General features: G+C 47.5%; 1 protein-coding gene across 2 annotated transcripts; it reads left to right on the top strand.

Annotated features, from left to right (window-relative positions):
* Nucleotides 1-538: 538 nt before the first annotated feature.
* Nucleotides 539-25282, top strand: LRRC24 (leucine rich repeat containing 24). 2 transcript variants are annotated; one of them, XM_033155971.1, is made up of 5 exons: nt 539-663; nt 20164-20338; nt 21222-21500; nt 22471-22639; nt 23777-25282. In XM_033155971.1, the coding sequence occupies exons 1-5, from the start codon at nt 629-631 to the stop codon at nt 24793-24795; spliced, it is 1677 nt and encodes a 558-aa protein (XP_033011862.1). In that variant the 5' UTR covers nt 539-628; the 3' UTR covers nt 24796-25282. The 2 variants fall into 2 exon arrangements, with proteins under 2 accessions (XP_033011862.1, XP_033011863.1); XM_033155972.1 differs by having other exon boundaries at nt 540-663; nt 20167-20338.
* The last annotated feature ends 167 nt before the right edge of the window (nt 25283-25449 follow it).

Raw genomic sequence — 25449 nt, forward strand, 5'->3', positions numbered from 1 at the left:
CACAGGAAAGCTCATACGAAGAACAAACTTAGTTTGTCTCTAAGGTGCTACTGGAAGGGGGAAAAAAATTATTTTTTATTTTGTTCTGATTCTGTCTTGCAAATCTTAGCAAGCCTACTGGGAGCTAAATACCATTGTGAATCATTTCCACCCCATGGTGCCACTCCTGGTCTTCCCTGGGGCGATGATGCCCTTGTCCCTCCACGACCTCCCACCCAAAGGTGCGGCGGGGTTTTTGGGTGGCCCCTCACCTGCCCACGTGCCCTGCGCAGCCCCGCCCCCTCCCTCTCCTCCTCCCTCCGGGACGGGTGGGCGGGGCTTCCTCCGTCCGTCCGTCCAGGCAGCGTCGCCGGCGGCCGCCCAACCGGAGCGGCGGCCCGGCTGACGTCACATCGGCGCGGCGTGGTTGGCTGCGGCGGGCGCGGGGCGGGGCCTCCGAGCGGCTTAAAAGGCCGAGCGGGGCGCGCACGGGCGGCAGAAGCGCGTCGAGGCGAGCGGCGTCGTCGTCTGTGGCAGGGCCTGTGGCGGGGCGGCCCCTCGTCCTCTGGACGCCCCCTCAGCCCCGCGACCGCTCTTCCCTCGGCTTGCCGCTCCTCCTGGCGCTGCTGCGAGGCCGGGCGGCCGGCGGATGCCATGGAGAGGGGCCCGGCGGCGCTGCTGCAGGTGAGCCCCGGTGACCTTCGCCGGCGGCGGGGTCCGGTCTCGGGGCGGGGGAGCTGAGGGGAGCCGGGCGGCCTACCTGCCTGCCCGCCCGCCTGCGTGCAGGGAGAGGCGGCAGCGGCGGAGGGCCCGGCGGCCCCCAACCACCCGCGGGTCTCGCCCTGAGGTAACTCGGGAACGGGCGGGGGCGTCTGTCAAGGCATGGGGCCTCTGGGACTCCCCGCCACAAGGTCCCGCCGCGCGACAAGGGGCCGCCTCTCAGCCGCTCAGAGTCCTTGGGTGGGAGGCAAAACGGCCCCCGAAAGGTCTCCCTTCTCCTCTCCCAGTTGCTCCAGGAGGGTGGTGGTTGTGTGTGTGTGAGTGTGAGCGCGCGCGCTTTTCCTTGGGACGGCCCCCCTCGAAAGGGGGCAGCGCTTGGGCTCTGGAGGAGGGCGGGGTGGGAGGCAGGAGGGCATCGATGGCATGCCAGGATGGGCAGCCTCCAGGATCAGAGCATCCTCTCTCCATCCATCCATTCCCCCCCCCCAGCTGATGGGGCCGATCCAGCAAGGTTTATAAGGTGGAAGATTGATTGTCTCCCCGCCCCTGTTAGCAGCAGGGCTTGCTGGAGGCATCTCCCCTCTGTGGGGAGACTGGGCAGGCCATTCATCTGCAGGGCTCCTCTGCTCCTCCAGGGTCTCTGGTAGCAAGAGAGGTCTATCCCCAATCCCTGACCCTGATGCCGCGGCTGCGACCTTCTGTGTCCAAAGAGATGCAGGTGCTTCCCCCAAAAGATGCGACTACACTTTCCCTCCCGGCCAGGTCTGAACTGGGATTTGAACCCAGACCTCTAAGCATGCAACTCCGGGGATGGTGGGGTGCACCTCTCAGGTTGCATACAGGGGCTCCCCTTGCTACCCATTCCTCCCCCCGCACCCATTGAGCCTTGGCAAAAGGGTTTCGCAATCATTCTTCATGGGGCCAGTTGCCATCCTTCACTGGTACTGTTGAACTCAATGTCTTTAATCTATGAAGTCTGATGTGGTTTGGGACCTGCACACTTACTTTGGAAGCTAGCTCCTTTAAGTCCCCCCATCACCTTTATGGGCTGGTGAGAAGGCCCCCATCCTTGCACCACATGCAAAGGGTGAAAGACATGCAGAGACATATTGTCTTCTTAAGAGCAGCCTTCTGAGCTCAGGCAGGCATTTTTGCTTGGGTTTCCACTTGGTGTGTGGAGTTACGGTAACTTTAATTCAGTACAGTATTTTAAATTGAATGGGGAGGGTGTCGTTGGGATTTTTTTTGCTTGTTTTCCCGTTATCTGTTGCTGGTTTGTAAATAGCTGATTGTTTTGCCATCTCTAGGGAAGAAATAACTCTTCCAGGTAAACGAGGAAAGTTTTTGTTATCTTGAGGGTGCCTGGTGTTCTCAGTGCAGGCATATAGCCACACATTGTAGTCCAAATTATTATGGATTAGTAACATTTGTGGGCTTGTTTGTGAGAGTTGTCTCTTGGTTTTACAGGCGAATTGTTTGGTGGGTTTTTCCACTCCTTTAAGAAATATTGCATGCACACAAGTCCTTGGGTATGTGTATTCATTAATGACCACATTTAATAAATAACATGATAGTGGGGAAAGGGAGGAGGAGAGGTGGAATTAGGGAGAGATCAAGCATAATGTATGCAAAGCCAAGGTTGTTCCAGGGGAGGGAAATCCCTTCAGAAACATTTTACAGCAACCTTCAGCAGCTTTGTACCCTCCAGATGTTTTGGACTGCAACGCCCATCATCCCTGACCACTGGAGATGCTGGCTGGGGCTGGTGAGCATTGTAGCCCAAAACATCCAAGTGGATGACAAAGGCCCCTTTATAGGCTCCACTCTGCACCAGGGAGCCACATTCCCCAATTCATGAGAAGGATGTCTCCCATTGTTGAAAAAGAAAAACTTGCTGTCTCTGGTGGACAGAGGCATCCTGGGAAGGGGAGTGAAAAGTGGGCTGGGTTCCAGGATCACAAGAAGCTGTCTGGTACCAAGTTAAGACCCTTGGTCCATTTGGCTTAGTGTTGTCTGCGCTGACTGGCAGACTCTCTAGGGTGTCAGGAAAGGGACATTCCCAGACCTGAAGATAGCAGTGATTGACCCAGGGCCTGTGCTCATGTGAAGCAAGCACCCTATAAGGTGGAAGATGGATTGTCTCCCCGCCCCTGTTAGCAGCAGGGCTTGCTGGAGACATCTCCCCCTCTGTGGGGAGACTGGGCAGGCCATTCATCTGCAGGGCTCCTCTGCTCCTCCAGGGTCTCTGGTAGCAAGAGAGGTCTATCCCCAATCCCTGACCCTGATGCCGGGGCTGCGACCTTCTGTGTCCAAAGAGATGTAGGTGCTTCCCCCAAAAGATGCTACTACCCTTTCCCCCGGCCAGGTCTGAACTGGGATTTGAACCCAGACCTCTAAGCATGCAACTCCGGGGATGGTGGGGTGCACCTCTCAGGATGCATACAGGGGCTCCCCTTGCTACCCATCCCCCCCTGCACCCATTGGGCCAGTTGCCATCCTTCACTGGTACTGTTGAACGCGATGTCATTAATCTATGAAGTCTGATGTGGTTTGGGACCTGCACACTTACTTTGGAATCCAGCTTCTTTAAGTCCCCCCATCACCTTTATGGGCTGGTGAGAAGGCCCCCATCCAGGTAAACGAGGAAAGTTTTTGTTATCTTGAGGGTGCCTGGTGTTCTCAGTGCAGGCATGTAGCCACACATTGTAGTCCAAATTATTATGGATTAGTAACATTTGTGGGCTTGTTTGTGAGAGTTGTCTCTTGGTTTTACAGGCGAATTGTTTGGTGGGTTTTTCCACTCCTTTAAGAGATATTGCATGCACACAAGTCCTTGGGTATGTGTATTCATTAATGACCACATTTAATAAATAACATGATAGTGGGGAAAGGGAGGAGGAGAGATGGAATTAGGGAGAGATCAAGCACAATGTATGCAAAGCCAAGGTTGTTCCAGGGGAGGGAAATCCCTTCAGAAACATTTTACAGCAACCTTCAGCAGCTTTGTACCCTCCAGATGTTTTGGACTGCAGCGTCCATCATCCCTGACCACTGGACATGCTGGCTGGGGCTGGTGAGCATTGTAGCCCAAAACATCCAAGGGGATGACAAAGGCCCCTGTATAGGCTCCACTCTGCACCGGGGAGCCACATTCCCCCAATTCATGAGAAGGATGTCTCCCATTGTTGAAAAAGAAAAACTTGCTGTCTCTGGTGGACAGAGGCATCCTGGGAAGGGGAGTGAAAAGTGGGCTGGGTTCCAGGATCACAAGAAGCTGTCTGGTACCAAGTTAAGACCCTTGGTCCATTTGGCTTAGTGTTGTCTGCGCTGACTGGCAGACTCTCTAGGGTGTCAGGAAAGGGACATTCCCAGACCTGAAGATAGCAATGATTGACCCAGGGCCTGTGCTCATGTGAAGCAAGCACCCTGCTCTGAGCTGTGATGTGTTCTCTGATAAGCCTCTGAACTGTGATATGTTCTCTGATAAGGTTCACTCGAGATAATGCTTTGGGAGTAGGGTCAACTCCTTTCATAATAAGTGTTTGTCCTGTACTCCTTTCATGAAACCCTCTTAGAAAAAGAGAATTAAATGAAGGGCTTGTGCATCCCAATTTGCAAGCCCCTGTTTGCCAGCTTTATTGATTAGGCAATGTTTGCACAGTCTTGTGAGTGGTTGTCTGCTGCCTTCCCTTGGTTCACACAGGTTGCCATAGCTACTCAACAGCAAATGATGGAGCTATTGTAACAAACAGGGAGTGCCGTGCTTCCTTGTGTATACAGCAAAGGCTGGGACCACAGACACATGTACACACCCTGCCAAAAAGAAAAGGAAAAAAGGATTGAGGCTTTTGTTGCAGAACAGCTCTCCAGCACTGGGAACAGCAGCTTCTTTCTGGCAGCCTGTGCAGCAAACTGAAATCCAACAGGTGCAGCTTCCCTGTGACAGCACAACTTTTTTTGGTTTCTTATAAAGCTTGCCATGTTTGATATCTGTGTGCTAGGCTGCTACTGTGGGTGACCTGAGAGAGAGTCTCTCATTCCCCACCCTGCCAAGTTCTCTGCCACATTGCAAGGAACCCTTGGGAGCACAACTGCCTCATTGCAAGTCCCCCCAAATATTACAGCTCCAAACAGCGGTTTGGATCACTTCCATGTGGAGACCAAACCTGAGTCTGAGAGTCTTGCTGCCTCCTTGGTGCACTCCTTGAACTCCCATTTAAGAAGTTAACCACTTCTGAAATACTGGATCTGACCACTGCTAGGCTATGCTCATATTTATACATTATGAGAAATTGTGGTATTTAGGGATTCACTGAATGCAAACTTTTTTTTGTGGCGTTTGGTTATAGCAAGAGTGATGTTTTAATGTGAAAACAGGTGGTGCTGTTTTCCTTCTGACAAAAGTTGGATGCTGTGCCAAAAGTTTGGCACTTAAACTTCTTTGGTTGCCCTGTATGATGACCTTTGTCGAGAGAGATAACAAGAGAAACAAGTCCTTGTTAATTCTTCTTGACATCTCAGCAGCCTTCGATATCATCGACTATGGTATCCTTCTGTCCGAACTAGGGGTGGGTAGCACCACTTTGCGGAGGTTCCATTCCTTCTTGGACAGTCGTTCCCAGAGGGTGTTGCTTGGGGAATGCTTTTCAGCCCTGTGGAACCTTCAATGTGGGGTCTGGCAGGACTCAATCCTATCCCCCACATTGTTTAACATCTACATGAAATCGCTGGGTGGAGTTATCCAGAGGTTCGGAATACATTGTCAGCAGTATGCTGATGACACTCAGCTCTATTTCTCCTTTACATCTGCAGGTGAGGCAGTGGAAGTGCCGGACCAGTGTCTTGCCTCAGTAATGGTCTGGATGAGAGCCAACAAACTGAAACTCAGTTCAGTTAAGACAGAAGCACTGTTTGTGGGTAGTTCCCTAGACCAGATGGGTGGGAGATCACCTGCTCTTGATGAAGTTACACTTCCTCTGAAGGAGCAGGTTCGTAGCTTGGGGTTACTCCTGGATCCTTTGCTGTCGCTCGCAGCTCAGGTGGCCTCAGTGGGCCGGACTGCCTTCCATCAGCTTTGGCTGGTGGCCTAGCTACGCCCCTATCTAGACAGGGATAGCCTAACTACTGTTGTCTATGCTCTGGTGACCTCAAGGTTAGATTACTGCAATGCGTTCTGCGTAGGGCTGCCTCTGAAGATGGTTCGGAAACTTCAGCTAGTGCAGAATTCAGCGGCCAGGTTGCAAGACGGTTTGAACATATTACAATGATCTTGGTCCGACTGCACTGGCTACCACTTAGTTTCCAGGCCCATTTCAAAGTGCTGGTTTTTGCCTATAAAGCCTTGAATGGTTTGGGACCGCAATACCTCAAGGGCTGCCTCTTTCCATAATAACCTACCCGGACCCTGAGATTATCTTCTGAGGCCCTCCTTTGTGCACCTCCTAATTGAGAGGTCCGGAGGGTGGCAACACGAGAACGGGCCTTCTCTGCAGTGGCTCCCCATCTGTGGAATGCTCTCCCTAGGGAAGTTTGCCTGGCGCCTTCAGTATACACTTTTAAGCACCAGGCATAAACGTTCCTTTTTAACCAGGCATTTGTTTGATCCAGTGTTCTTGAAGCAGTGTTCTTGAAGCTACTAACATGAGTTTGGCCAAACTACAAGAGGCAGTGAAGGATAGGCGTGCCTGGCATGCTCTGGTCCATGGGGTCACGAAGAGTCGGACACGACTCAATGACTGAACAACAACAACAAATTGTTTGATCCGATTTACATCCTATGTCCTTTTTAAATGTGCGATTTTTTTGGGGGGGGCGTTATTGTTCTTTTTATTTTGCTTATCTGTTTTGTGGTTTTATATTTTTACTTTGTTCTGTGAACTGCCCTAAGATCTCCAGGTATAGGGCGGTATATAAATTTAATTAATAATTACAGTGTAATAATAATACTCCACAGTGTCAATTTTATCATTTATATGGTGCTATCAATATACATGATGTGCCTAACAGTATCAGCACACATGCATACTCTGCCCCACGGAGACGGCGATAGAAGGGCCCTTCCAGACCGTTGCCTTTTGGAGTATGAGTTCTGTGACATGCCATTGATCCAATAATAGTGCATTAGTGGTGGTGAGTTTATACTGAACCATCCACACACTGTCCTGTCTTGTGATGCTCCCCCAACATTACCACGTTATTGCCTCCTGGAAGGCAGGCGTCTTGTGTCTGGGCCATTCCATTGTCACGGGTGGGACACTTTGACCATGTTTTTTGGTATTCACACATGTGTAACAATGTAAATATACATAAAAATTAACAACCAAAATTTAAACTATGTTCTTAATAAGATACTGAACATTTAACTAATGTTTTATTATTTTTATGGATATTTTTGACAATTTTATTAAATGTTAAAAGTGTTGTCACGGGTGGGACAAAAAAGGACATGGAGCTTGAGATAAGTTTGATTTATGGAAAAACTCTGTGAGTTGGGAGGTGACTCAATGATAAACTCAGCAAATCTGTTTAAATCAATGTTTATTGGTTACAACTATGCAATCAGGAATTAAGTTTAAGAAATTTCATGATACAAAATTAAGGAAAAAATGCTGTCACGGGTGGGACAATCATCAGAAAACTTTTAATTTGAACACTTCTGTGAAGACTACATGGGTGGACTTTTGCAAAGAAGGTCCATAAAATAAACTTCTTTTGTCTTTAGCTTTTAAAAAAATGGTTAGACTGCACGTTTGGAATCTTCCTCACCAAAGTCCAGTGCTCATCTAGCATTCTTATCAGGCTCATTTTTCACGGAATGGCCCGTCTACAGTGGAACAAAAGTGTGTGTGGGAAATTACCCAATTTGTGGGGTAAAAAGTTACAGGTTTTCTGCAGGAAGGGACATGCACCGATTGGAAATGAAGCAGTACCTCCACCCCAAAACTTTAGCAGGTGCAAGCATTATTGAAAGCAGAATCTTGTCTAACGGCCCCAATACCATCCTGAGTGCAGATCATCATGAGTGCACAATGGAAAGGATGTCTGGAGGGACCATGAGCCTGGAATGGCTTGCTCCAATACACAATTCTTTCTGGGGAAGGGGAGACACTGTTCAGAAGAAAAATGATAATATGTATATTCAATAATTAATACCCTCCAGTATTTTCCAGATGAAAACCAGGACGGCTTTGGGGTGCTTGGAACCCTTGGAACAACAAGGGTTGTTGCTTGAGTGTGCATGCGCGCGCGCACACACACACACCCCTTCACAGCCACCCCAAATATTGTCAGAAAGCTTTTCTCTGGCTGATGTACATATTATACTGACCGTAGCTTTTCTTTGTTTTTTAAAAATGAGTGCTTAATCTTGCAAATAATCTAGTTGCATATGTAGGGTAGCTGCAGCTGTATGCACAGGGAATAAAAATGAGTCTCTCTCCCCTCCCCCCAAATACTTAAGTTCTAGAGATCCAGGTGGGAAGCCTGAAATGCAAAGAACTTTAGTGCACACTGGCAGCACACTGGGATTTTTTTAAACAATAACCAGAAAATTCAGAGGCTGCCCCTGGTAAACAGGGGGTCGTTGGAGGGCAGACTGTACTGTGGATGTAAAAAACCCACATTAGTTTGAATGCACATTAGATGTAGATACCTTTCTCTTTATTTTTCTTACCTAATACCAAACAACATTTGCAAATGCAGCCTTCCAGAGGATAAAATGCATCCTCAAGCCTCTGTTGTGAAACGCCCTAAATTGGTCTGACAGGAGCCTGCCACCGTGACAGCAGAGTGAGGGAATTGCGCCCTAGGGGTCCTGCTTAGCATGGCATCGGTACTGCCACCCCCTTCCCCTGATGTCTCCCAACTTAGTGGGCATTGCAGCCAGTTGCCTGCTCCATGGCAACAGCAGACCTGCTTGGCAGAAGAGCCAGCAATAAATACGCCAACATTGTTGTGGTCCCTTTGCTGAACATCTTGCCCCACATATTCTCTCCTCCCTTCTCCTGCCCCCAGATACACCAGAAGAGATTGCATCTCCTCCACCAAGCTGGTTTCAAACAAACCTGACAGCATGAGATTGGGGTGGAGCATAGTTCAGCAGTGCTGGGTGGTGGGCAAGTTGGAACATTTAATGCATTTATATGGGCTGTCGTATTGAAATAAGAGATGCCCAGTGGCTTGAAGAGGATGGGGGGGGGCATCTCTAAGCATGTTGGTGATGCTGCTTTACATACATACTCATAATTATATATTTTACTACGGTTTATTTGTATTGCATCTGATTGCTATACAACGTGTGATCTTGTATATTTGTTTTTCCCCTCAGCTTATAAACCACCTTGTGTATAGTAATATAGCCTTTCTAATATAGCGGTATACAACTTAAAAGTGAAATGAAAGAAGGATACTGACAAGCTGGAAGGTGTCCAGAGGAGGGCAACCAAAATGGTCAAAGGCCTGGAAACAATGCCTTATGAGGAACGGCTTAGGGAGCTGGGTATGTTTAGCCTGGAGAAGAGAAGGTTAAGGGGTGATATGATAGCCATGTTCAAATATATAAAAGGATGTCATATAGAGGAGGGAGAAAGGTTGTTTTCTGCTGCTCCAGAGAAGCGGACACGGGGCAATGGATTCAAACTACAAGAAAGAAGATTCCACCTAAACATTAGGAAGAACTTCCTGACAGTGAGAGCTGTTCGACAGTGGAATTTGCTACCAAGGAGTGTGGTGGAGTCTCCTTCTTTGGAGGTCTTTAAGCAGAGGCTTGACAGCCATCTGTCAGGAATGCTTTGATGGTGTTTCCTGCTTGGCAGGGGGTTGGACTGGATGGCCCTGGTGGTCTCTTCCAACTCTAGGATTCTATAGTTATGTTCTTATATTGCATTTTTTCACATAGGTGAACATGCAGGATCCCATCAAGCAAACATCCTCAGCTCATATACATTCTTTTTCAACGTGTATACCTATTTGCTATTTAACAGTAGCATGCTTTTTCACATAGGGAAGGAGGAACGCCTTCCTGTTATACCTCTTCAGCTACTGATGTCATTGGACCTACAATCCATAGTTCTCTCTTGCAAGCCCTGGAGGGATGCTGTTGTGTGGCTCCCGCTTATTTCATGGGGGTTGCGTAGGAGAACTTTCTTGTAGCCGATGCCTTGCTGCATCAGCTGCTGGTTTGTTCTGCATTGGTAGTGTATTATTATTTATTAATTATTGAGCTTATTCATTGCATTTTTGTTCTTCAAGGTGGCTAACATAGTAAAAGGAACAAGCCTACTTAATGGATGAGTATAAGGCAGACCACTAATATATTAATGTTCCGATGAGTATGGGTAAGTATCAGCCTCTGCCTCTCAGTGTAGACAGTATGGAGTTAGATAAGACAAAGTGTCTGGCTTTGTAGAAGACTGGTACCTCTGTTCCCAGTTACAATATGTGCTTAAAAATGAAAATACTTGGATAAATATAGATGTCTCAGTATATATATTACCAATTAACTTGAAAACTTGGGTGAAAAAAGTGTTAACATCTTCCCTCTTCCTCCAGAAAGGGAGGAGGCCCTAACCCAGGAGCTCACAGGCATGTCTTCCTGGCTTCCACATTGACACTCCAGGCTTTTTGAAGCTTGTGTGTCCTTCCTGCCTGTGATAGACAGTTCAGTTTAGCTGTGTTGTTCCACTACCCTTCCTAGGAAGCCAGGTGTCCCAGCAGGACGCCTGCTTCTTGCTGGTGGCTAATCCGTCTCCTTAGCAGGCTGGCTCTCAAATCCTCCCCGTACCATTAAGCTGCTTTAGAATTATTTGCAGCTCTCTAAATGCAGAGGGGACCCAATTCAGAAAGAAGTCTCATTGCGCCCCAGCATGCTTCTGTGGCAGTCTCTCCATCTGTGTAAGTGGAGCAGCTGTCCAAGGCCCTTGGCTTGCTTTGGTAGAAGTCCACCAGCCCAGAATACCATGCTAAATGTTGTCAACACTGGAAAAATGGAAGTGATCCCCTCTCACAAGAAGAGTCCTGCTGGATCAGGCCAATGTCACATCCATCCCAGTATTCTGTTCTCACAATGGCCAACCAGATACCCCAATGGTAAGATCACCGGATGTCCCTGTTTCAAGTTGCAAAGTGTCCCTGGATTCATTGAAAAAAATCTGGTAACGTTACCCAATGGGAAAAACCCATAAGCACAAGAGCAGCCCTCTCTTCTCCTTCCAGGAACTAGTATTCAGAAGCATTGCTGCTTTTGACCATGGAGGTGGAGCATAGCCATCCTATGCTCCACCTCCAGTGGTGTAGAGCCAGTGTGGTGTAGTGGTTGAGAGCGGTAGACTCGTAATCTGGTGAACCAGGTTCGCGTCTCCGCTCCTCCACATGCAGCTGCTGGGTGACCTTGAGCTAGTCACACTTCTTTGAAGTCTCTCAGCCCCACTCACCTCACAGAGTGTTTGTTGTGGGGGGAGGAAGGGAAAGGAGAACATTAGCCGCTTTGAGACTCCTTCGGGTAGTGATAAAGTGGGATATCAAATCCAAACTCTTCTTCTGAGTGCTAGCAGCATCAAGAACCCTCTCCTCCTCCAAGAATGTGTCTGATCTTCTTTTAAAGCCTTCTAGGTTGGTGGCCATCACTGTCTGCTGTGGGAGCGAGTTCCATAGCTTAACTATTCATTGTGTGAAGAAAGACTTTCTTTTATCTGTCCTGAAACTGCCAACATTCAGTTCTGGTGTTGCGAGAGAGAGAAACTTTTCTCTAGCCTCTTTCTGCATGCCATTGATTATTATATAAACTTCACAATGGCTCAACCCCAACAAGCCCCTCTTTCCTTATCTATGCCAACCTCTCTCTACCCCACAATTCTGCCATGCCAGGCCTCAAAGTCAGGTTTGGGGGTCCCCCCCTCTTGTTTCAGCTTTATGGTGAACCATCCTGCTTGATCCATTATAATCTCAAAGGAGGATCCTTTATAATCCTTCATTATTAAGAGGCTGATAATATTATTTAATCCCCACCCTATCTTTTGAGGATCAGAGCGGATTACAATAATTTAAAAACACATTATAGCTACGTCCTATTTATAAGCGCTCCTGATTTCCCACGTGTCGTCCAGTCTTTGTGGCATATCTGCCTCTCATAGCAATATCCCGAGGTAGATTGCTGTTACTACCACTTAAAAGTTGAAGCAGAGAAAGAGAGAGAGAGAGAGACTGACTGGCCCTCAGCCACCATAAGAGCTTCATAACCAAGTAGGTGTTTTGAACCCGTGTCCTGGAGGAAGGAATGTTGGATGACAAAATAGAAGGGGACTTCCTGTGAGGAGCAGAGCAACTTCCTGTTGGCACTCGAGTGGGTGTTAGAGTTTTTGTTTTTCAGTTTAGCGAGAATGTTTCTCTCACATTAAGGAGGTGGCCTCATGGGCAGCCTTCAGATGAGGCACAGAATCATTGAAATGTAGAGCTGGGTGACGCACAAACCGTCATCTAGTTCAACCTGCCACAATGCATGAGTCAGACCAGTAGCCCACCCAGCTCCACCTCCCCTCTTCCAATTCCCTAGTTATCTTCATGACAGGCCCCATGGCTATAGCCCCTTCTAAGCCCATGCAACATACTGGTGAGAGTTTTAGCCCCAAACCAGGTTGTCAAAGTCTGTCCTACTTACTGATTATTTTATTTACTTATTTTCTAAACTCTGTACACTGCTTGATTATAAAAAGATCCCTTCAGAATGGCTTGCCAGAAAAGATAAAACAATGAAATTATCAATAAGAATGGACAACAACCATTAAAGACTTGGGGAATGTTAAAATAGCAATAAACTGAACACATTAAAACTTCTATCAACTTTCTAAACATGCTAGAGCAGGCATGCCCAACCTTCGGCCCTCCAGATGTTTTGGACTACAATTCCCATCACCCCTGACCAGTGGTGCTGTTAGCTAGGGATCATGGGAGTTGTAGGCCAAAACATCTGGAGGGCCGCAGGTTGGGCATGCCTGTGCTAGAGCCTCAGCAAGCCACTTCTGCGGGATCAGGCAGCGCACCTAGAAGTGTGCTCAAAGCGAAAAGACCTGCATTTCCCTGTAATTCTGAACATATGTTTCCATTTGCGAGACTTGCATTTTCCCATTTCTCCCATTGCATGGAGCCTCCCAGCTCACATGCTCTCTCTCCCTGCTACTCCCCTCAAGCCACACGCTGGTTGCGTTCACAAGAAAAATTGTCCTCCCTGGGATGAGCTTATTACTATGTAAATGCAACGTAGGTTTCCCTGTTGGGTTTGCTTTTTGTGGATGCCCTCGCCCTCAGAGTTGTCTGGTACTGAGTGCCAAAAAAAAAATATGTTTCCAGGCTGGCTTTGCAAAGTGCTGCCCTGGGGGTGCTGTTTCAAAGCATGTTTCAAAGGATCCTGGCATTGCAGCAAAGCTTTGCAACTGAGCAAAGGCCTGGAGCGCTTATGCAGCAGCCTGACAAGAGCTGCTGCCCTGCTCTTAGCCCACAGAGGAAGGCAGGTTGGTTGCTTCAGCACATTGGAGAGTTCCTAGTGAGCAACTTCTCTCAGTTCAGTCCATTACTTCATTCTTAGACTGAGCCTGCCACCATACGCTGACTTAAAGCATCCCCCAACCAGAATCCTGGGAACCGCAGTTTAAGGGCACTGGGAACTTTAGTTCTTTGAGGGAAAGCTGCAGTTCCCATTATTCTTTTTCTGTGGCAGGGAATGTGCTTTAAATAGTGTGGTCTGTTCCAGTATTGAAAAGCTCTTAAAGCCAGAAATTTCATCCTAATATTTAGGCAGAATCTCCTTTCTTGTACTTTGAACCCATTGGTTTCAGTCCTCTCAGTCTTCTCTTCTCCAGGCTAAACATACCCAACTCCTTTAACTGTTCCTCATAAGGCTTGGTTGGATTCACTCAGTCGACACTCTGCATTTACTCAGAGGTGCTCTCCTTATGGTTTTTGTGGCTGAGCTGCTGTACTGAAAAGAAATCAGGGGCTTTGGCTTCCAGGCACTGCAGGGTGCCCTTTTGTTAGCAATTAGGCAGCAGAGAGGACTGCGCCCGCAGCCAGTATTTGACACCATGGACGTGCTTTGGATTTATAGAGTGGCATTAGGAGGATGCTTGCCTTCTTGTCCTCCATCCTTTCCCTCCAGCATCCCAGCAAGATCCTGATGAAGGTTTCTCATGAAGTAATGGCTGATTAATATAGCTGGGTGCCCCTCTCTCTAATTCATCTGCTGGGAGGCCGAGCTGCCTCTGTGAATGAACAGATGGAGGGCACCCCCCCTCCCATTTTACCCCAATCTCTTGCAGCGGCTGCAAACTCCCGATGAAATTTTAATAAGGCCTTGCTTGCTCATTATTTATTATGCATTAAAGAGAGCGGGAGGCAATTAACTGAGCAAGAAATGGAACAGAAGAGTGCAGTGAAAAGGGACCCTTCAGGCTAGCAGGGAAGAGCAACACCACCTCAGCTGTGCAAGTGTCTGAGCAGCAAAAGGGACCCGATGGCTCCTCATCATGGTAGAGTTGGAAGGTACCCCCAAGGGTCATCTAGTCTAACTCCCTGCAACGCAGGAATCACAACTAAAGAATCCCTTACAGATAGCCATCCAAACTCTGTTTATAAACCTCCAAGGAAGGAGAGCCCTCCATTGGTTTGGGGCCCTGCCCTCTCGAGTAACAGAAAACAAACCCAACTCCTTCAACCATTCCTCATGAGGCTCTGTTTCCAGACCCTTGATCATCCTGGTCTCCCTCCTCTGCACACCTTCTATCATGTCAATATCATTCTAAAGTTGTGGCATCTAGAACTGGACACAGGACTCCAGGTGGGGTCTGACCAAGGCAGAACAGAGCAGTACTATTACTTCCCTTGATCTGATCACTATTGATGCAGCCTATCATAACATTAGCTGTTGGTGACGGTTGTTTGCTCCTTCCAGGATCCAGAGTTGGCAGGCCTTTCTATAACCACTGTGGGGGGTATTCCCTCATGCTCTGTTTGTGGTGCCCCTGCAGCCATCTGATTGGCTACTGTGGGTGCTGGATTAGGTGGGTCTTTGGGCCAATTCAGCAGGGTACCCTTCTGTGAGTCAGGACACCCCCAAAAGGCTCAGTTCTTGCACAACTGCGACTCACTTGACAATGATTGTTGCTGCAATAACAACAGTGTGGTAGAAAAGGCTGAACAGGGGAATATGGAAGGATTTGGAGAAAGGGAGAGAGGCCGCCAAGGAGGCAGAGGCTGTCCCTGTCATTGCAAGCAGGGCTGTGTTCCAAACTAGCTTATTCCATGAATGTGTAATCACAGCAGAGTTGGCCGTATTAGCTTTGGCATCAAAGAGGCCTGGAGTCATAGGAAGCTACCTTGTACTGAGGCTATGCACACACCATACATTTAAAGCACTTTACTCTCCCCCATGAGAAATGTAGTCTACCCTAGAGATGTGAAGGCCCTGAAAAAAACTGGAAAAATTTGGAAAAAAACCCGTTTCCCCCTGTTTTTTTCCTGAAGCCTTTTTTGTTTTTCCCCAAAAACTTGAAAAAATAGATTATGGAATGTTTTATTTTAACATGATGAATAAAATATTTTAAGATAAGGGGTTCAAATATTTTATAAATTGTTTCTAAAAAATATGTATGGTATATCAGATTATTCTAATTTCTGTGAGGACAAGCAAGTCCTAGGTTACAAACTGAACTCTCCAATGCAAGAACAAGATACTTTTCTTCCTTTAGGAGGTGCTGTTGTCACCAGACAAGAAAAAGGTTTCAGTTTTGTTTTTGCATGCGTGTGGTATGCATTGGTTCTGTTCCTCTTCACTAGGCCTCAAAGCACTGGAAGAAAATATAGAGCAACAAAAGGGGCCTGAAAGTATATACTTAATTACAGCTCAGAAAATGATTCTGATTAAATTTCATGCCCATTCATTGAAACTTAGTCCCACTTCCTTCCTCAGTTCTTTTTATAAGAATGTTTTTTTAAACACTGTGGAGAGGAAATATGAATAATTGTTACTTCTGGATTTTTAAAAATTGTTTTGTTTTGTTTTTGTTCCACATAAACTAGTAAACAGTTCAGGAGATTGTTGCTCCATTTGTTACAAGTACAAATAAATATTATTTTTAAAGTAAATTCTGTTTGTAATACCGGGTAATTGTTTGGATAAACTATATTTTTAATATGCTAGTTGTGATAATTTTATGCCCATTAAAATTGTCCATAGTTATATTTTATGTTTCTAAAGTAACAGAATGACTTTCAATCTGGAAAAGAAAAAAGAAGTGCTCGTGTAGCTTTTTTTCCCAATTTCCCCAAAAATTTCTGTTTCCCCCCGAAACCCCCCCAGAAAAAACGGGTTTTTTTCCAAGCTTCAAAATTTCCAGAAATTTTACCTCTCTAGTGTACCCTTTACAGAGTGTCAATTCCCAGCACACTTAACAAAGTACTGTTCCCAGGATGTGTTTTAAATGCATGGTGTACACAGTGTGTGCCCATCTGTTGGTTCAATATTTCCTATGTGCTGACTTGTACGGGTTCTCTGGGGCTTCAAGCAGAGAACATGCTCAGCCCTCCCTGGAGGAGACACCAGAGATTGAACCTGGCACTGTTTGCATCCAATGCAGGTGCTCTACCACTGAACTATGACAGCCTTTTCCCCCGTGGCTTACAATCTGGCCAAGTTGCACTGAGCTCCCACACAGAAGTTTCAAGGCACAGACCACAAAACCAGATGTGCTGAAGAAAAACGAGGTCAACAAGAGGAGATTCAAAAGATAACAGGAATGCAATGGATACATGTATAATCACTGCAGTGTGAAATATCAATACAATGCACATCCAAAACATAATGTGCATTTGCCAGAGCATCGGCGCATGAATACTAAACCATTGTTATAACACCAAAGCAGCGATAATTACTTTTGCAGCAGAAGATTGCTTGAGTGCAAAGTTGCGTATCAAAATAGACCCATAGCTGGGGGTTGGCGAAGCAGAGATGGACAGGCATGCAAGAACAGGAGCTTTGAGGCTGATGGTGAAATTAAGAGGAAGCTGCATCCAGAGATTGGCATGCACAAACAACCTACCAAATCTCAGAGGGTAGCATCCATAGCCCCATCTGTTCTCCCCCCTCTTCCTATCTTCACCCAGCTGGTTGGATCCTCTTCTCTGGAACCAGAGCCAGGGGAGACTTTAAGACCATTGCCCCACACAGCGTGTCTGCCGCCTCACCCTAATCTCTCATTAGGATTCCTGTAGCACCATAGTGCTTTTTCCTGATTGTTGGTGACGTTGCTCAAAGCCTCTAATGGGTTTAGGAGCCACTGACCCATCCCTCCCCAGCTAAGGGGCAGTAGGGAAGATGAGACGGTGGCGCGCTGAGACGAGATGCCAGGAGGTGCAAGGCGAGTCTGTTCTACTTCTCCGGCCTCCTTTTTGCAGCAAAGTCCTCACTCTGGCTTCACCCCAGTCCAGCTCTGCAAGCAGTTTCCACCTGGCGGCAAAGACCCAGCAACATCAGCGGCATCCACTGGTACCTGTATTTTTAGATGCTTGTTGCCATGGTTTCGGCACCTTGGTTACAGCCGACGGCTGAACCCAGAGGGATCCACTGGGACATCGTCCCAGAGGGGAAATAGCCCACACTAAGACAAAGACCCCAGATGGTCTCTCTCCAAAGAGGTCCTCCCCTGTTTTGTTGACATGGTGGTCATCGCCATGCATGTAGACAAGCTGTAGGGCCAGCCACAAAGAATCTGTCAGGAATGCTTTGATGGTGTTTCCTGCTTGGCAGGGGGTTGGACTGGATGGCCCTTGTGGTCTCTTCCAACTCTAGGATTCCATACCAAAGCAAATCCCAGGGTGAGCAAGGACTGAATCACACAGTGCATAGTGGAACTTTGGAGTTCACGAGATGTGCATGGCCACCGTCTTGGACGGCTTCAAATGGGGATCGGAAGAATTCTTGTAGGAGTGGAAGGCTGTTGATGGCTGCTAGTCACAATGATATATATTTTTGTCCTTGTGGATCAGAGGCAGCCTGCCTGTGACTCCCAGTTGCTGGGGAGGATAGGAAAGAGTGTTTGAGTACAGGAGTGTGCCTTTCCTGCTTGTGGTCTTTTCTTAGGCATCTGGTAGGTCACTGGAAAGAAAGGAATGCTGGACTCTTGGGCTGATCATGGAGGAGTCTTCTTAGGGGAACCGCACATCGCCCTCCTTCATCCTGCAGGGCAAACAATGTATCCAGGACATGTCTGCCTGTTTAATTAAGATATATACCACTGTGCCATATTGTGGCAACAGGAACCCATACAATAAAAACCATTAAAAATATATTGGAAGGGACTTACTTGACTAAAAGATGCCATATGTCTCAGTACTTCCAAGCTTTATCAAAGAAACACAGAAATGCTTGGAAAGCAGAAAACAAACTCACTTTTGTTTTGTTTTGTTTTTTGTTATTCTTGGCTAATTTGTTGTATTATATACATTTAAATTGAATTGTTATAATATAAAATGATAAATAAAAATACCTTTAAAATAATAAAAAGTTAAAAGCAGACGTGAATTGGAAGGATGTCTTCTTAATTGCCTGTGTAGGCATGGAGGAATGGAAACATTTCCAGCAAGCGTTCCAAAGGTTGGCAAAGGCGGCACCTACCAGCTCTAAAAATGAGATTCCGCAACTTCCATATAAGTACATTATTTGCAATGTAAGCTGCTTGCGGGATTTCACCTCCTCCAGAACCCAGCCCAGGGGAAGTTGTGATAAGGAAAAGTTCTACTGAGTAATTTTCTAAATTGTTTCTCCTTCAAATCACTTCTCAAAACCTTGAAGCCTTTGGCAAGACACCGGGTTTGTTGTCCTCCTTGGGGAATGTCTTAAGCCAGGGCAGGAGACCTTTGGCCCTCCGGATGTTGGACTCCAACTCCCATCAGTCCCCAATAACCATGGATGATGGGAGTTGTGGTCCAGCAATATCTGGAGGGATAGGTCTTTGCAGCTGTTTATTGTTGTTGTTGTTTGTTGTTGTTATTATTATTATTTATTTGCTTAGTTTAAACTACCTCACAGGATTGTTGTGAAGATAAATTGTCGGAGGGGGAAAAACTCAATGTACAACATATTTAACTCTCATGAAGAGAGGAGAGATAAAATAATACAATAGTGATACAGTTCTGTGATTCTATTTCTCTTCTTTGGTTTGTTGAGCCTCTGCTATAACCTATTGTGGATTTTCTGTGGTGTGTTCCTGTTTTAGGTATTTCTATTAGACAGCTTCCTCCTGTATGATGGATGTGTATGTGTATTTTAATGAACCAAATAGATTGAAATATTACAATTGTTATATATTTATTTAAATTGTGTCTTTTTCCCTGACAGGGACTCATGAGTCATGGAAGTGGGGGGGGTATCTATGAATTTAATAGTGTTTATATTATTTTGTCAATACTGTTTTATAGATTATGAGTGCCTTATTGATTTGTTAATCATGTAATATGGCTTGCACTGTAATGGTGATGTTTTTTTTTTTATAAGAATTTATTGACATTTTTTCCTTATAACAACATATACCCACACCCACACCTACATTTAAATAAATACAAAGCAAATACACTCATAAAACAGATACAAACATTGCCAAGTTTTCTTATTTGAGTCTTTCCTAAAAAAAAATAAAAAAATTTCTATTTCCCAATCTTGACCATTGACTTCCCCTGCCTTTTCACCTTCGGTTTTATATCCTTGATCTATTTTTTAACCACTTCTTCTGAAAGTTAAACACAGTTATATATTTAAAATTTTACTAATAATACATCATTGTAATAATACATCATCATAAATCTTCATGAATTGTTCTTGTCACATTCTTACTCCTCTATCCTTTAACCTGCTGCTAGTAACATAAATCTTCAAATATCTCCTTTCTTATTTAAAAACAAAAAAGCTAAATAAAACTAACGGTCTTCACCCTCCGATTTCAAAATACCATAACAAACCATTCTAAATTTTACTTAATACTTCACCCCACTCCCCCTCTGTCCAATGTCTTTTTCCTGGAGACACCAGAGCCAGATTCCCAATTACCGTCTTTTCCCAAATAACCACAGATCCAGGCACAGTTCAGAACACTCCCTGCAGCGAGCTTCAGGGTATCCAACTCATCTTCTTTCGGCGGCTCCATTTCTTTAACCCATTCTTCTTCTTCTTCTTGTAAATATCTTAATTCTTTGTCCCTTGCCCCCGAGCGGTGATGTTTAGCTTATTTCTTTAGTTGCTGGTTTGCTAATATCATTTTACAGATTGTAATTGTTTTACTGAACATTTGTTATGTGATTTATGCTGTACCTGTGATGTTCTGTTCTGTTATTGTTTGTTAAGCTACTCTGGGATTCATTTGACTGGAAAGCGGCATAGAAATACAACCATTCAATATCTCTCTCTCTCTTTCTCTCACCTGTCAGCAGCTGCTCTAGGATGGCTCCGGTGGAGCCCACGCTTGTTTCCCTCCTGCTGTTGGGTCTCCTCGCACTCCAGGCCCGCACTTGCCCAGCCACCTGTCGCTGCTACAGCATGACCGTGGAGTGTGGCTCTTTGGGCCTCAAAGAGATCCCAGGCAGCATCCATCCCTCCACCCAGGTAAGGCTCAGGTGGGAGGAAGCCCAACTCCCAGCACCTCTGGGGTGACCATTAGGGCCAGGATTCCTTTCTCAACCAACCTAACCTACCTCACAATACTGTCATCCATTCAGTGCAAATGCTTGCTTGCTTTCAAAAATAAATAAATTCAAATGTTAACAATAAGAACAATGAACGGTGTCTTTCCGAAAACACCAAAATTGGAATCTCTGTAGAAGTAGCATACACAATGACTGATTGGGTGTTGAGCCAATATAACCTACAACATTGTAAAAGAATATAGAAATGCTTTCTTAACGTGCATGCAAGTGTCAAGAATTGCTTTTTAATAGACTGCCAATTTGGTGTATTTGAATCTGGGTGGTGGCAGTGTGTGTGTGTGTGTGTGTGCGTGCGTGCGTGCGTATGTACCGGTATGTACGTACCTGGTATGGATTTGTTTTTAATCAGCTGCAGCCAGCTTTGGGAAGTGGAGCTAGAACAAATACATTAAACCAATAAAATGGAGAGCTTATATAAAAAACCAAAGTGTGTGCATGCAGACACATTGCTACCACCACCAAGCCTTTGGGCTCCCAATGCAACCTGCGCACATGAAAGAGCGCATCCTCTCCCATGCCCACTCATTTACTATTTTCTTCTTTTTAGAGCTTTATTAAGTAATCAAAATATTTTATAAAGAAGCAAAATGAATCAGGTGGTGATTTGCTATTAAAGATCTGTAGTACATAGACATCAGAACATGGTGAGGCTCAATCTAAAGTCAGACAAGAAAGTAGGATTGTTGTTCTTCCAGGAGCTGACACTACGTTGAGCTCAGGATTTAACTGATGGCATCCATCCATCCCACCCACTCCACCCCCTGGCTTTCTCCCCACTGCAGACGGTTTTTCTTCAGGACAACGGGATCACACAGATTCACCAGCAAGACCTGGCGTCTCTCTCGGGGCTGCAATACCTCTACATGCAGAACAACACCATCTCAGCCCTGGAGCCAGGCGCCTTCCGTAACCAGAACCGGCTGCTGGAACTGGCGCTCAATGGCAACCGCATCCACCTCATCAACAGCAGCATCTTTAAGGGCTTGGAGCACCTGCGAGTCCTTTACCTGGCGGGCAACCAGATCACCCGGCTGCCCGACTTCACCTTCTGTGACCTGGAGGTGAGACCCAGGAGGGATTCCTGAAAGCGAGCCCATTGTCCATCAAGGTGCCCCCCCCCCCAGTCTGCCTCCCAGAAACAGACATGTTTTCTGCATTAGGACCCTGCTGTTACCATTTTACAGATGAGGGAACTGAGGCTCAGTATAGGCCAGGGTTTGAGCAACTCTGTCACTTTCATCCCTGTTCTGCAGCAGCTTAGTGCAAATAGATGAATGAAGGAGCTGAATCTTAGCTAATTCCTACTGTATGCAACAGAGAATTATGGAAATATGCTGCATTACAAAGTCAGTTGTGTAAATTTTAAAAGTAAGTTCAAGTACTTGTCATTAATATTAGGAACAGCAGGGACTGTTAAACTGTCCAGTTCTGGGCACCAAAATTGACGGAGGATATTGGTAAGCTGCAAGGTGTGCAGAGGAGGGTGACCGAGATGGTAAAGGGTCTGGTAAAGCGATGGCAAAGGGCCCCAAGTGTTAGGAGGAATGGTTGAAGGAGGGAGGGTATGTTTAGCCTGGAAAAGAGGAGACTTTAAGGAGATCTGCTAGCCATCTTCAATGTCACCTAGACCACTGTCACATGGAAGACAGAGTAAACTTGTTTTCTGCTGCTCCCAAGGCTGGGACCCAAGCCAGTGGATTCAAGTTACAAGACAGGGGGAAACTTTCCGACCGTAAGAGCCGTTTGACAGTGGAACGGTCTCCCTTGGGAGGCTGTGGGCTCCTTCATTGGCTGTTTTTAAGCAGAGGGTGAATGGCCATCTGTCCTGGATCCTCTAGTTGTGATTCCTGCATTGCAGGGGGTTGGACTCCTGGCCAAGGGCTACCAATTTGCATGGGGCTGCATGGGCTGGGCAAACGAAGGAGGAACAAACAGCCCCAAACAGCAGTGGTACCAAAACAAGAAAGAAGTGGATAACGGCACCAGGCCTGCTTTCTATCTAATGTGCCATCTGTTTCTCCTTTTTTGCAGAGGTTGCAAGAGCTCCACTTACAGGAGAACAGCATAGAGACTCTAGAGGACCAGGCGCTGGCCGGTCTGACCTCACTGGCGCTGCTCGACCTCAGCAAGAACAATCTGCGCACCATCAGCCGGGTGGCTCTCCGGCCCCTCATCAGTCTTCAGGTGCTGCGATTGACAGGTGAGCCATGCTGGCAGCTCTTCTGGCGCCACCTGCAGGCCAGAAGTGCTCGTGCTAGCTCAGCCATTTCAAAGGGGGCCTCTGGTGCCCACTTCTCTTATTGCCCCCAAGGTAGAAAAGTTGGGGTAGGCAGGAGGGATGCAGGCATGTCAGGCTGGGAGGAAATCTCTGCAAGAGCCACAAAGATTTATTTGTAGGAAATGGTGGTTTTTTGTGTGCAGCAGCACCTGCATCTTGGAACCCCCTGCCTATTGACATCAGGTAGGTTCCTTCCCTGTACTTTTTTTGGCACCTGCTAGAAACATTCTTTTTTAGACACATAGAATGCCGAGGTGTGTTTTAATCCTGTTTTTAGTTTATTACTGATTTTATATTCTGGATGTTTTAAAAGAGTTGTTTTTACTGGTAATTTTTATTGTTTTATACTCTTTGTAAACCACTTTGAGTGTTGTTGTTTCAACAATCAAGCCGTGTGCAAATTTTATGAAATAAAAATAGAAGTGGCCTCATGGGCTGGAAAAGGTTCCTCACGCCTGCCCTACAAGCAGCTACAGTTTCCAGGATTTGGGTGAAGCCTCAGTTAGTTTGACTGAGTATTATGGAGGCGTCCTTACAACTGTGGGAGGGAGCAGGAGCGTTCTGGGATTCCACTCCAAATCCCATAGGAAAATAATGTAATCTGGGTATTGCAAGGAGACCTCCTGGCTTTTCCTTCTGTAATTAAACTACGGAACTCCCTGCCATAGGATGGCGTCCCAACCTAGAAGGCTTTAAAAGAGGGTTGGACAGATTCATGGAGGAGGAGGAGGAGAGGGATATCAATGGCTACTAGCCAGGATGGCTAGGCTGTCCCTCAACAGTTGGAGGCAGCAATGCTTCTATATACTAGTTACTGGAAACCACAGGAGTGGGGAGTGTGTTCTTGTGCTTGAATCCTGCTTGCGGGTTTCCCATAGGGGCATCTGGTCGGCTGCTGTGAGATGTTGGTCTGGGTGGGCCATTGGCTTGATCCAGCAGGCTCTTGCATGGGGCTGTGGAATGGAGAGTGGTGGGGAGGCAGTGGGAGACTCCTGGGGTGACACTGACTTGTAACCAGAACCTCCCCCCCCCTTTCTCTCCCTTCCTTCCTCCTGGCAGAGAACCCTTGGCGATGTGACTGCTCCCTGCACTGGCTGAGCTCCTGGATCAAGGAGGATGGTCAGCGGCTCCTGAGCCCCCAGGACAAGAAGACAGTGTGCGCGGAGCCCCCTCGCCTGGCTTACCAGAGCCTGATGGACGTCTCCGGCAACAGCCTCATCTGCATCCCGCCGGTCGTGCAGGTGGAGCCCCTGGAAGTGACGGCACGGCTGGGCGACGACCTGCGCGTTTCCTGCCAGGCCTCGGGCTACCCGCAGCCCCTGGTGACATGGCGCAAGCTGGCGCACTGGCGGGGGGCTGGGGGTGCCAAGGCCGGTGGCTCCCGGCTCCCAGGAGGGACCTTTGCCCTGAGTGAGCGCAGTGTGGGGGAGCGCTTTGAGCAGTCGGACACAGGCAGCGGGATGCTCTTCCTCAACAACGTGACGGTGGCCCACGCCGGCAAGTACGAGTGTGAGGCCTCCAACCCGGGCGGGACGGCCCGGGTGCTCTTCCACCTCATGGTCAACCTCTCCCAGCAGCAGCAGCAGCAGACGTCGCGCGGCTACCCGGCCTCGGTGGACATCAGCCAGGAGCCCCTCTACGACATGGAGAGCATGGACTTCAACGCCCTCAGCATGGCCACGCAGACGGCCATCGCCGTGGCCATCTCCCTTCTGGCCCTGGTGGCCCTCCTCCTGGTGATCATGATCTACCGGAAGCACCGCAAGCGGAAAAAGGCCAAAAAGGAGGAGAACATCCTCTATGTCAACGACTACTCGGATGGGCCTACCACCTTCGCCCAGCTGGAGGAGTACCGGGACGAGAGGGGCCATGAGATGTTTGTCATCGACCGCAACAAGCCCCTCTTTGCCACCTACAAGGACCCCCAGGGTCTGGTGGGGGCCTTCCCCGAGCAGCTGCAGGATCAAGCCACCCAGACCTTGGAAGGGGAAGAAGATGGCCCCCCGGAAGCCAGCGAGCTCTTTGTCAACCAGGGACTCATGTTCCAGCCTCAGATTGCTTATGAAATCCACTGCTGAAGGATTTTGGGGAGGCGGGGAGAGCCCACAAGCAAGGTGCCCAGGAAACCTTAGGGGTGGGTGGACTCCCCCTCCGCCCTTAGGGGAGCTGCTTCCTTGACCTTTCACCTCAGCCCCGGCCTTCCCGATAGGTCTGCCTTCTCTGCGGTTTAAGGTGATGCAGGAGAGGAGTCCACGATGCTTCGGTGACCGTTAGTGGCACCCACAGGGGAGACGGGGTATTTCTTTCTAAGCCTCTCCCCTGGGAGCAATCTCACTCCCTGTGGCTGCCAAGTGGAAGTGTATCTCACCCTCTCGGCACCGTTCCTCAGGAGGAAGCACTCCCATGGTCTCTCTGGAGCTTCCCGGATGCTCTCCGCAAAGACAGGAGAGCGGTTTAAGAGGTCTCCATAGGAAGGTCCATTCAGAAAGTGTGACAGGCGGTGCTATTTTTCTAGAAAAAGGGGTGCCGGAACTCACCATGAACACCTCCCTCGTTCTCTAAGAATGGCAATGGTGCCCACCCGAGAGGTGCCGGAACTGAGTTCCAGTGAGTTCCCCCTGGAAAGCAAAAGCTCTGGTTGCAGGGGTATCGAGCTGGTGGCCACTGACAGACAGCAACAGGCCGCACCCCTTGATTTATCCCAGTCGCCCCCCATTTACCCTCCAATGTGT

Source organism: Lacerta agilis, chromosome 7, assembly GCF_009819535.1.
Source record: "Lacerta agilis isolate rLacAgi1 chromosome 7, rLacAgi1.pri, whole genome shotgun sequence".
NCBI lineage: Eukaryota > Metazoa > Chordata > Lepidosauria > Squamata > Lacertidae > Lacerta > Lacerta agilis.